Source organism: Falco peregrinus, chromosome 2, assembly GCF_023634155.1.
Source record: "Falco peregrinus isolate bFalPer1 chromosome 2, bFalPer1.pri, whole genome shotgun sequence".
NCBI lineage: Eukaryota > Metazoa > Chordata > Aves > Falconiformes > Falconidae > Falco > Falco peregrinus.
The window spans coordinates 112,411,969-112,425,055 of record NC_073722.1 but is presented as its reverse complement, the minus strand read 5'-3'; the positions used below and the strand labels follow the sequence as shown (position 1 = coordinate 112,425,055).

At 38.3% G+C, this 13,087-nt stretch overlaps 1 protein-coding gene across 4 annotated transcripts in view; it reads right to left on the bottom strand.

Moving 5' to 3' along the window:
- NLK (nemo like kinase) overlaps nucleotides 1–13,087 on the bottom strand; it is a 66,950-nt gene that overhangs the window by 14,756 nt on the left and 39,107 nt on the right. For all 4 annotated transcript variants that reach the window (XM_013296262.3, XM_005233697.4, XM_055796672.1 and 1 more), the window contains 3 exons: nucleotides 5,836–5,942; nucleotides 3,882–3,967; nucleotides 2,765–2,974 (listed from right to left, as the gene is read on the bottom strand). In XM_013296262.3, coding sequence (XP_013151716.1) covers nucleotides 2,765–2,974; nucleotides 3,882–3,967; nucleotides 5,836–5,942 — 403 coding nt within the window. The remainder of the gene's footprint in view (nucleotides 1–2,764; nucleotides 2,975–3,881; nucleotides 3,968–5,835; nucleotides 5,943–13,087) is intronic.

The window sequence follows — 13,087 nt, the reverse complement described above, 5'->3', positions numbered from 1 at the left end:
CATTTCTCAAGATACAAACGCTCTTTTCTTAGCCTGTATGTTTCCAATACATTCACAGGAGCATTTCCTTGAGAGGTCCGATTTCATTTACCTCGATGCATCTCTGGGCATCTAGAGACTGCCTCGCTCTGCCGACCCCCTCCTGCTGCTGCGCACTCATTGCTCCAGCAAACCTTGCTCAAGTCAGAAACACAAAAACGGTACCCAGCACCAAGCAGCCCTTGGTGCACCGACGTGTGAAGCAGGCAAGGCTCCCTCCCTGCGCACACGCGTGCCGGTGTGTCAAAGCCTGGTGCACCACGGGCCAGAAACGCACCTTCACGTGCCACAGCTCGGTGTGCTGCAGCTGCTGGGACACGGCTGCGCTAGGCTGGCGCTGTCTGCCCACGTCTCCTGTCTTCCTGACACTCCAATCCCTCCCAATGGGCTCTGCTTACTGCCTCAGGCACGTGACCAGTTATCTTGAAGGAGGATTAAATAATAATCAGCAAAATCAGACTAGAGGAACTGGCTAACCTCGGAAGGTGGTTAAAACTCTGCACTCTATAACCTGCCTTTTACAAAACTGTGTGCAGACTGGTCTAAGCAGAGAAAGGCATTTGCTCCCACAGATGGTCGGAAAGTCAGAGATCACCCTTCCTGCACCACTAAGAGATAAAATCAGATACATTCAATGTTTCTGGACATACAGCAAAAACCAACTTGGTATCTGCACCTGTAAAAATGCATCTTTGAAGAAAAATAGAAATACTGTATCACACAAAAATGCTAACTATTCTAAATAGTATCAGTAAAAGGCAAAAATAGGAGCTGTTAGGAAATACTGTATTTGAAAGTGTTTCTGATTATCTAGGTCTCAGCATAGATTATCTCATTTCTTACTTTTATAAGAAATCCCATAAAAGCCTTACCAAAAGTTAGCTATTGTAACTTGAGTAAGCAACTCAGATATAGTCAACACTTTCAACATGATACTATCTGAAGTTTAGAATACCAAAGTCACCAGTTCCAGTCTGGTTTGTAACGTAAAGCTTTGTACACTTTCTTCATCACAGATTTGAGTTAAAAATTCCAGTACAGTCCATTGTAAAATGGTCTCTTCCCTCCCGGGTTTTTCTACCAGGAAAACTTGAGCCTGACGACGGCTATCCTGACATCAGTTTTTGCTGTCCTGGTTAATGCCCCTGGGTGCAGAGGATCAGCATTTTTAGAGTACAATCCACACTAAGGGGCACGGCACAGGCTTGAGGAAAGCCCGTAACACTGACCAGCCCTCAGCACTTCTATAGGCTCTATCCACCCTCCAACAGTACTGAGTTTCTGAGAACATAATTGAAATATATGTGGTGATTACTTCTTAAACCATATTGCTACGCAGGGATTATAAAAGATCTAGGAACTCCTATGTAACTTTATAAAACTTTTCAATCTAATAAAGTGAACACCACTCAAACCCCCCACCCCATTATGCTATTTAGAGTTATCCGATGAATGTCTTTGCACTTTAAATTTCAGGAAGGATAGCCAAGGCTATTGAAATGACACATGTTTAGCTTCAGTGCAGTAAGAGATCAAAGTTTGGAAAACCAGGAGATCTTAAATTATTTTTGAGACTTCAAGAGAATAGCTGTCAATTTAACTAGCAGTTCTGGTTACATTACTGCTTTTCTCCTCTGCAGTCTCTTCACAAGGGTAAGAGAGGTGTATTTTGGGAGGAGGCCTACTTTTTGTGATGTTCACAGCATCAGTGCTGTCTAGAATGACTAGCAAGTCCCTCCTTAGGAACACTACTGCGGTGACATGATAGGTGCCAGCAGACAGGACGCAGCATTGAAAAAATACATACACAACACAACATTTTAAATATATGAATACTGAAAACAGCATCCTAATGGGAATGTCTCTCAAACCCATGGTAATGCTACATGCATAAAGTAACAAGAAAAATGGAGTCTGGGATGTCACCTTTACCAAAAGTTTGGAATGTGGTTTTACTTCTTGACAATCAGTGTATGTAACCTCATAATTTCAACACTATGTAGTTTCCAATCTATAGATAATACTAGCAACATTGATGATAAGCATTTTTATGTCAGCACATCTTGTTCCTTCTCTTAGATAGAAGTATAAACGTATCCATCTCTAGTGTCTTGCTGCAGACATTATTTTCTATCTACTGTAAAAACAGCACTTCAAGGTTATTAGAGATAAATGCATATTATATTAGCTTGCTTACTGTTGGAATGGTGATGAAGTATTCTGGTGCACGTCATGTTTTTATACCTAGCCACAGCTATATAGCATAAAAAAATATTCAATACCTTCTTACAGACTTGACCGTTACTAAAATGAAACAGTCTGAGCAATACCACTGCTTGGCAGTTTAAATAGCTCAAGTGCCAATACTGTATCTCCAGTTATGTGTTGATAGAAAACTTACTACTTTCTTGTATTAGTTGTTAAGAAAAGCTTGATCCCAGCTATATCACCTTTACCTTATCTCAGTGAAATGCTACAGCAGGATTTGGTACTGCAGCAGATTACAGGGGATTACAAAAAAATACACATTTCAAAAGCTAATGTTAATAACCACTACTTTTAATACTGTCTGGAAGCGATCATTTCCGTGTTTCAAAGTAGCTTGGTTTCTTGCCTGTGTAAACCAAGCAAAACAAAAGCAAATCTGAGGTTCAAAATGCATCAGCATAACTGGTTCCATGAAATTATGCAGTAGAAAAATTTTTAAAGGGAAATTTAATTATACCTGCTGTATGGGACTCTGTGCCTGAAACAATATTCTTCGCCCAAGTAATTCTGCAAAGATACAGCCTACAGACCAGATGTCAATAGCATTGCTGTAGTGACGGCTGCCCATCAGGATTTCTGGAGCTCGATAATACTGAGTGACAACTTCCTGAGTCATGTGACGAGATTCATCTAATTCTTCCACCCTGGCCAATCCAAAATCACAAATCTAAATTGAGAAGGTAAATAAAAAAATTAAAATAACCAAAACACTTAATGCATTTCAAATAGGTAACCTTCTGGTAACGAAGCAGAAAATTCCAAATCAGCATTTAAATAAATCAGATAATCTGCTGTAACTGCAAAAGCAAAGGGAAAGGGGAATAGGAAGAAATTATGCTACTTTATTCCACATCCATTTAAACTTTCTACAATTTTATTTGAAATCACAGTACATTTTTAGTTGGCATTACAATATTTATAACCTAGAAGATTAAAACCTTTGCACTAAAAAAATATAAATATTATATATTGCCAACCTCTGGGTATAGAATATTACATCCCAAATAAAGTTTCACCTGTTCATTATATGCCTCAAAATGTTACAAAAAAAATCTGCCTTTTACTCACTTTGGCTTTGAAAATTTTGAAGTGTCTTGAACCAGAAGGGTTAAGAAAACAGACTAAAACTTGCACAATTAGAATGCTTAGCAAATCAGTGTAAACGAAACTCACAGTTATTTTTTTTTATATTGGGCATAGCTATACAACGTGCCTGAGCTCTCCAACATTTCATATGCCTGAGAAGTCAATGGAGGAGCCTTGGCCATCCTGTATCGCCCTTACTGTGACTGGCACACTGAGCACCGCCGCAGTACCTGAGGAAACTGCCCCACACAAGTCAACGACAGAATCACGCCTACCTGGCTTTCATGGATTTGGGGAGAGGTAGGGTGAAAAGGGGAAAGGAAGATGTTTGTTTCATTTAAAATTTTTAAAGAACGTGTGGGATTTTTTTCTTTTTAAATGACTTTCAGGAAAGGTGTTCATATTAAATGTTTTTTGTTTAAAAATAACAACTGATTTATAATGAACAGCATACATATATGTACATTTTCAATAAATTTAAGTAGCACCTTAAGAACACAGTTGCTGTTCACAAGTAGGTTCCCTGGTTTAATGTCTCGATGTAAAATGCCAGCAGAATGTAGATATTTCAGACCTGAAATATTAAATGAAATTAAAATAAATACCTTTTTCTGTTTTAAAAGAAGTTTAAGGCTGAGAACGTTTTCCTGGAAGGTCTTGCAACTCTCGATCAGCAAAGACTTTGCCATTGGCTCATTTTTTATACAATTCTAACTTCCCGTCTCTAGTATACACTCAGTCACTCAACAAAAGGATAAAACTTTTGGAGTACATAAACTAGACAGAGCAAGTAATTTAAGTAGTCTTTTTTTTCCTGTGTGTGGTTTTTTTGTTTGTTTTTGTTTTTAAAATAAAAAAACAAAACCAAAACATCATTTCCCTGGTTATGACATGGATACTCTGCTCATCACAACACTGGAATATTGACATACACCTCTTACTGCTTTGTTTCCCAGTCTGCAGCACTAAAATTCAACTTAACAATTTCCTAGATAACAGCTGCACTTCAGAAATAAACTCAGATTAAACCCAAGCTAACCTGCGTCTTTGTTTTTTTAAATACATTTTTTCAAACTAACACCTCATGTGCCAGCAGCAGATGATGTAAAACAAGGCTAAGAGAATCCAGGCCCAAATTAGTTTGGCCTAGGCCCTTTTCTTAACTTTATTACTGCAAAAATTCAACGCTAGAGCTAATGAACTTAGGACACCTGATCACAGTCATTGGGGATGTTTCTAACACTGGGGTGGTTAGAAAAGAGAGATAACCTATGCTTCCTGCGGGCTTTTGCTCTCCCTGAAGCTACAATTCTGGTCTTTTTAAGAAAATGAAAGTAATGCAGAAAGCACCTTCGTAAAAAGTACAGTGGAAGAAAGTATGCCAACATGAAGTTGTTTATGCACATGAACTACAGCAGTAGACAAAGCATGGAAAATGGAAAGATGGCTGTAATTCAAGTGGGGTCAGATAGAGCAAGAATCAATAATAGTATTAAACTGGGGAACACTAAGCTCTCAGGTCAAAAGCCGGGCAAATGGAATGAGAATTCAAGTAGCCTTTGAACAAACTTTAACTGACAGTTGTTGCCATTTTGATAGAAATTAGTGTTTGGAGTGTTCCCCCCGTCAAACTAGATAATCACAGAGGCACAAATGCCTTTTGTCCTTTAGGAGTATAAATCTTTTGTGTAGCACTACAGGTACCTGGAATAGCCCGTACTAATTCTGGATATGATTTACACTTCTTTGCTCTGCTTTCTAAAAATATGATCGACTATTTATTTTCTACCAGATAAAATTGACTTTGCTTTCAGCTTATTCCAGTGATAATACTCAAATAAAGCCAATGGAAAAGCAACTGGACTACCACTGATCAGATGTTCAAAGGACAAGCACAATAATCTCATTTCTTGGATAAAAGCTTCCAAATGGGACTGAAAATAAATAAATAAATCAAGTTTAAAATTACTATTATGGTACATTGTTTTAGCTAAAAATCAAACTTCAGTGGACTGTTCCATAACAATTTGAACTGGACTGTTATCCAGAATACCTTAAGTGGGTATAGTCACATACATGTTTATCATTTTGGCTCAGTCAAGGTGTCCTTTCTGGACCTCGATTCAAAAAGCATTGGAGTTCTGTTAAAACGCACCCACCCACCTTAAGACTCCCACAGGCCACTGAAAAAGCCTTTGCAGCTGAAGATAAGTCTTGCCGTCTTTACCCATTACTACCATGGAAGGATTCTTACAATCAGAATAATTAATGCTCGTTATTCATTCATAACATGAAACAAAAAGAACAAGTTTCCACAGGAAACCTATGCAAGATGAGGATGTGTTGAGAATAAACCTTAAGAAACAAACAAAAAAAAAAAACCCAAACCAAACCCAACTACTACTACATAACTTTCATTACATTTAAAAGAAGAAAAATTACCTCTTAAAATCTGGTAAAGAAAAACTTTGACATGATCCGAGCTGAGTGGCTGAGGAGAGACGATAATCTTATGGAGGTCACTCTGCATCAATTCAGTGACAACATATCTTCAATTTATTAGTTAAGGCAAAAGCAGAAAGTCCAGCACACAATTTCTTGAAACATTTACTCTAACTCCTAGGAATCTGAGCTCTTACAGGTCAGAGCTATTGAGCAAAAAAGAATAAAGCTTCTTCAGAGGTCAAGTCTCCAGACTCTTACAAGAATGAAAATAAAAAATGGATTGTGAAAGAAAATAGATTACTCAATAAAGTAGCATTTCAATTAAGGTAGTTGTTACAAAATTCCAAAGTCAAATTACGACTCAGAAAACAAAATAAAATTTTAATACAATTAATGGCACCTTGAAACTTTAAATTTTTCCTTAAAATCAGTGAGCCACAAGTTACAAACAACTGAAGTAGCATCTTCATAGTAGACATACATCAACATGGTTTAACCAGCAAACTGGCAAGTGCAAGCCCAAGCCCATGGAAGTCTGTCAGCAAAAGGACCTCGCAGGCTGCTACACGGTCAGTTATGCAGACTTTGAAAAATATATCCGCTTCCCTAAATCTAGCCAATACACATTATTTTACCTTCTCACATACAAATACATACAAATCACAGTCATAAAACCTCTTCTGAATTATTACTGGAGAGGGCAAAGAAAAAAAAACCAAACAAACCAACAAAGCCCAAACTTCTATCTGGAGGGAAAAAAACTAAACCAAAACCAAACAGAAACCACTTATTCACATACTCACAGGCATGAACAGCAATAGTCATACTCACTGGTAATTTACACAAATACTTGCAGATACTAAGAGATCTATATGCTGTGGCTTATACCGAGGTAAGGTGCGGATTAAGAAGGGTATTGTGTTTATTCAGGAAGCACTAAAAATACAATGTTTTAAAAATGGAGAAATATGGAAGACACAAGCAGCATATCTTAACCCACAAAACCAGCATCATCGTGTCAATTTCCTGAGTATGTTGCAGTTACAAAACACATGCAGAAATTGTTACGGCAGCCACTTGGGATACTACAGAGCACGCTGCCCCGAGTTGTATGGGGCTGTCAGCGACAGAGAGTTTCCATGAGGGCCAGCGATGAAGAGCCCCTCGAGCTGGAGAGAAGCTGCTGCTGTGGCACTCTGCTTCACTGACACACACCACTGGGAAATTCAGATTTGGTTTTGGAGCTGTGGTTCAGAACAGTTTAAAGCAAAACCACAGCACCTCAACTTCCAAGAAGGACTGAAATTGCAACACTGTGCACTGTCAACTTGTGTACCAAATAAGCCTGATAATTATGAAGCATTATTGCTTTAAAAGCTACCTTTAGCAGTCATATTTGAAACAAAAATCTCTGATACTGTTGTATCTGTGGCTGAAGAAGGTCAAACATGGTAGCCATATGTTAACTGAACTTCTGCTTTACAGCAAGCTATCACATGTCTCACCGAGACCCCTGCGCAAGGCATGAAGTATTACAAGCTACACCAAGCCCTGCAACGTTCAAAGCAGACAAAAACGTGGCAGAGAGGTGGTGCCCACGGCCAAGGTCATGCAAAAGATCAAGGAGAGAGAGTCAGAAACAAAACTGCACCTCCCGGGCCCAAATCTAGCATCTCCCTTGGTGTGCCAGGCTCATACACAGTTCAAGGTAAAGCAGCAGTAGCTCCCAGCCTTCCAGAAACACACAGGGATCAGCGGTACGCGTCGCCGCGGGCCCGGGCCAGATCCTGCACCCGGGAGGACCCGGGGCTGCCGGGCTGGGGGAAGGTACGCGCTTCAGCTCGGCCAGCCTGAGCTCCGGTGGCTTCACGAACTCATTGACCTCATGGTGGTATTTTTACAAGTGTGCCATCCTAACCTTTCCTCTGAAAGCCAAGCTAACTAGGTCAGCCTCCGGGGCTTTGTTTTGTTGTTAAATCTCACCATTATCCCGTAGGAGCCTATCAGTCGGTTCAGCGCTCTTTATAACCAGCTCTGCTACATATCAAGTCTGAAATATAATAGCAAACCCTGACTTCAGTTAAGATATTTATCTCCTAGTAACACAGCAAGCAAGTCAGCTTCAGCAGAAACTTCTACTTGCTCTTACCATTATCACCCATTAATTGGCACAGGTCAAGATGCACTTAAAACAATCTAGAGAAAACTTAAATTTTCTTTCACCTCTACCTCATCAACGTTCTACTTCCATCTGTTGCTCTGCACACCCTAGCTGGTCAAATCCCTATCAGCCAAACTGTTCAACTGCCAGCAACACTCCACAAAAACTAATTTTATAAATTAAATATTGCCAACTTTTGGACTGAAAATACCCCAAATTAAAATTGCATTCATAAAGAATTAATAAAGAAAAAAACTTAACCCTGCAGCACCCCAATTTCTAGTCCCCCAATTTTTCTTTTCCTTTTGCAAAGGCCATCTTAAATATTTATACCAGCTTTTTAAAATTTGGGGTTTACTTCACAGCTGCAAAAAATTTTTGCATTTTATTTTTAACGTAAAATATTAAAAAAATCCAAAAGCATTACTCTGCACTTTATTATGATAAGATTTTTGTTTTGCTACACCACAAATCCTCCTAAATCTCAATCCCGAGCATAATGTCTCCCAGATGTCTCAACTAGTTGCCATGCCAACTAAAGCAGCTTAAATTAAATGAGGGCCTGAAATGGCACCTGCACCACTCCAGGTCTGCTGCGCATTAAATAAAGCTCTCTTGACAGGGGCTCAGAGGTGCCATTAACTTGAACAGCAGCTATCTGATTATTGTCTCTAGATAATTTAATGAGGGTCTCTAAACAAGAGCAAAAGCAGCACTTGCTTGATGTTCCTGCCTTTTACAAACGTGGCAGCTTCTTAAACAGCTGGTACCCAAGCGGGTCAATGACTTTACTCTGGCCCCACTATAAATGTTTAGCAAAAACAGACAACAAAACCCCTATGGGATTTCAATTAATGATTCAAACAGGTACCTGCAGTTTTCTTTTTTAAGTTGAACATTAAAATAAGCTGGCTATGAGGCGGTCACTGGTGCTGTAATATTCAGCTAAGCTGAACATTAGTACCAGATAAAAATTGCTACTGACAGCAGTAATTAGTTAAGTAGCTGTATAAAATTAGAACTACAAATGTACCAATTTGCTTCAGAATAATTACCAAGGCAAATGCATGGCACAAAAGAACTTCACTTACTCTGTTGACTGGGAGACCTGCTGAGTTGGTAAATTTTACAAAGCGACAGACACATTTTTGAAAGGAATAAAAGTACCTTCTGTGATGTGGTATTGTCACGGTGACTTGGATTCTTCTTTTTAGGTCTCCGCATACCCCAAACCTCAACTCTATAGACCGTTTTTCTGGGAAGAGGCCAGCATTCTATGAACAAGTTCTGGGGTAGGTGGATTAGATGGATGCTAAGAATGGAGTGGAGATGTCTATCTGCATGATACTGTAAGAAACATGGGGTTTTTTGAACCAAACCCAAAACAAAACTCTCTTACATATTTCAGGATTTTCTATAAAATGTGGACAAGGGGTTTTCTCCTATTTTAGCATAATTCAGTTATATTTGCTTTTACATTAGGATCATATCAAGGTTAGTTTGTGATACCACCTCTGTTCTCCTCTACCTCTTTGCAGACTTCACAGCATTCTAGCAGAAATATTTCTATAACATCCTCATTTTGTACCAATACCCAAAATATAAAAGAAAAAAAGACCTGGTCCATGTAAAAATAGTGCAACAATTATTTAAAAAACATGTAATGACTCTACTGCTTATCTAAATCGTTTTTTAAGTTTAAAATTTACTGACTTTTCTGTTACAGGTAAAACTACTGTTACATTTGTCATCAGGTCACCTCTATGCAATGTAGAAATTGCAATCCACGGCATGTGTCAAAGACCACAGACAAGTAACAGCAGAAGCTTTTTGTAGGGACATGGTTTTGGAGTTGGGGGAAAAAATAACAAAGATAGTTTTTCATACCAGGAAGAAAATACTGAAACTCCACCTGAATCTTACTTCTGTGTAAGGTAAGGGATTCAAAGCTCTTGATGAGTTCCTAATGCAGAGAATAACTGAGCTGCCGTACAATGAGAGAAGCACTTAAGTGAAGCAGCAGCTCCCACCTCTCCACTCCTGCTCAGCTTCAAAACTCATCAGGAGCTGGACTTCCCATCCTGCCACAAAAGCACCATGTCATCATCAGCTCTGAGTTAATGGCATTGCTATTAATCACCTGCAGTTTAGTGGCACCATATTTTGTATTATGTACAATAAAATCACTGATTTTTATGTAAGTAATTTTGTCTCTGTATTTGTAAAACAAAGCTTGAATGCTGTGGAAGCTCTGTTTTGGTAAAGACAAATACATCTGGCGTGTCACACCTGCAAGACTGCGGATAGGCTTGTGACAAGTTTTCTTAGCTGTACAGTGTGGTTAGCAAGAGTAAGACGTACAGGTAGATTCTCTGGTGCCAGTAAAAATCATGTGTCTGAAATGGACCAGTGAGATGCTCCTCAGAGGTATGGCAGGATGTGCTCTGCAGAATACAAAAATAAACTCCACTGCTTCAGTGTTAGTTTCAAAATTTCACTTGGTTATTTAATTATGTGGTCCTGAAGTTACCTGAATTTGATATTCAAATGGGAAATGTGTTTGTGCTACCAAGCACTTCTTACAGATCACTATCCTGGTATTTTACAGTGCTTATGGACAGATGCAGTAAAATTATCAAATACTTCCATAAGCAGAAAGAAGAACAGTGCAAGGGGGAATGTGGATTAATCAGTAGTAGAATTGTGGGTAAATTACTAATTACTATTGATAATTTATTCTACAAATAGCTTTTAAAATAAATTGTTTAAAAAGTGTAACACCAAATGTCAAAAAAGCAGTGTGAAGAGTTGCTAGTCAAAGTTAACATTTTAAAACCTTCTCTCGTGTTATTTCAGGTTCTTAAAAAATCAAGTCATAATCCTTAAGTTAGGAATGAAGATCATTTATTTAGTACCTATAAAAGGTTTAAAATTAAAAAGACAAAGGGGAAAATTTCATTCTGTTCTTATTGAATCATTGACAGCTTGGCAATACTGCCAGCAGACTCTACTTGAAAGAATACTGCTAACAATATATGATATTCAACTTCAAAACCTCCCTGGTATTTTCCCATGTCTTCTCAATAGAAATAATTTCACACCAATGCATACGAAGGAAAATATTTTCAGTTCTAGGCAATATTATCCAACGAGGTTTTGCAAATGCTGGAATAAAGGTATTACAACTTTACTGCTGAATAAAGCAAAATTTTAACCCAAGGCAAAAGAGCCTCGTGTTACAGAGACTAGAGCTACTATGGCACACAGGTCATTCATGCAGAGATCTAGGGCTCCCTCACACAGTTGACTGGTTTGACAATAACACCACCATGCTTTCATTACCTGTAGAAAGTCCATCAACCCACTCTGTTCTTATAAATACCTAGCAAGAATCGAAGTCACAATTCCACCTGACCCAATAACATAAACTGCTGTGTTACCAGCTGCAACCGTAGCTTGCAAGCCATAGCCTTCTATGGAGTGTACTAGTCCTCTTAATCCTTGGGGTCCCTGTTCCAATTTGTTTGTGTGTTGGCCCAGAGGAACTAGTCGTGATGACATTTCGGAAGGGCACTTAAACAAGGAAACCCTTTCTAAGGATACTGTGAAAGAACAGGAAGCCTGAGCATACACTGCTCGGTCCCCCACCAGTGTTGTCACTGTCCCTTTTCTGGCTGGAGGAACCAAATCTTACCTCGTCCCTATCTACCCTCCTCCACCCTACATATACGAGAGATTCACTCCATAATCTGTCCAAAACTCAGTTCTTTCACCTCTTAATAAGATCAATGGGAGGGAACTGCTGCACACCTTTGTTTTTACTAGTATTAAAATCTTTCTCAATCAGTATAACAAGACTGACAAACCCGATGTCTTTTCAGCTGCTTCTAATATTTACTTTAATGGAAAAGGTGTTCAGAAAGTTACTATAGAAACTTAGGATAGTTCTTAAAAGAGAATGCCTGTGTATCTCCAGTTGCAGAATTCAGTATTGCAATCAGTTGCAGAAGACTCTGTAATTGGAAAAAAAAGAGCTATAAATCCAAGAATTGTTTAGGTTGGAAAAGACCCTTAAGATCAGAGACCAGCCATAAACCTAACACTGCCAAATCAGTCCAAACAAGAATTAACAGATATGTTAATTGTAATGAAAAGCTTTTTAGATGCTCTAGAAAAACCTGATTTGCTCTTTATCTTTACAATTGATGTGCTTTAAAGCTAGGTCAGTCCACCTAGGGAAACAGGCATACTGCAGAACCAAAACATCATCCAAGCTTGTGTATCAGGGACAATACTTCTGTCCCACCAAGTTAAGCTGATGATTGCAGGGATAAGCCTTGAACATCACCTTAATGATTAATATAAAACCCCTAAAATTTACTAACAGTTCTCAAGACAGACACCCAGAATAATATATGCTCCATTATATATTCATTTTTGCACTAGGTGATATTGGCAGAAATACGGATACCCGTATAAAGGTATTAAATGCTCACAAAGATTTTCAATCTACAGCATCATTATACATTCAAATTATATCTCAACCTAACAGTTTGCAAAGAATTTTCATTCTAAAACAAAAATCTCACTAGATTAGAATTCCTTTATTCAACACCAGTTTTGTAAGAAATCTTCTAATTTATCATCAAAATTTTCAGTCAGTTTTATAATGAGTTCTCTTTACAAAATATACCTTGCAATTCTTGCTAGTACCTATGAGACACTGAACAACTGCAACTAACTCTACCAGTTCATTTGCAACACATCGTTCATATAATTTTAGTCATTCTTTCACTATTTTTTTTTCTTTCCCCAAAAAGGGCACTACAGCTCCTTAGAAAGAATAAAGGAAAGCAAGTAGTACCGACTCCACCACTTTACACTTTTATCACTGATCAATATATCTTATTGTAAAAACGGAATGTCACTATGGTATCTTTAGGAACTATACTAGTGTATCAACAAAATAAATTTTTACAGCTACATTTCCCAAATATGGAATATAGTTACCTGATCTTCTTAAAACAAATCTGAAGTAACTTCTCCTTATACTACAGTAAGTAGAAGCGCATGCAATCAAAAATGTGC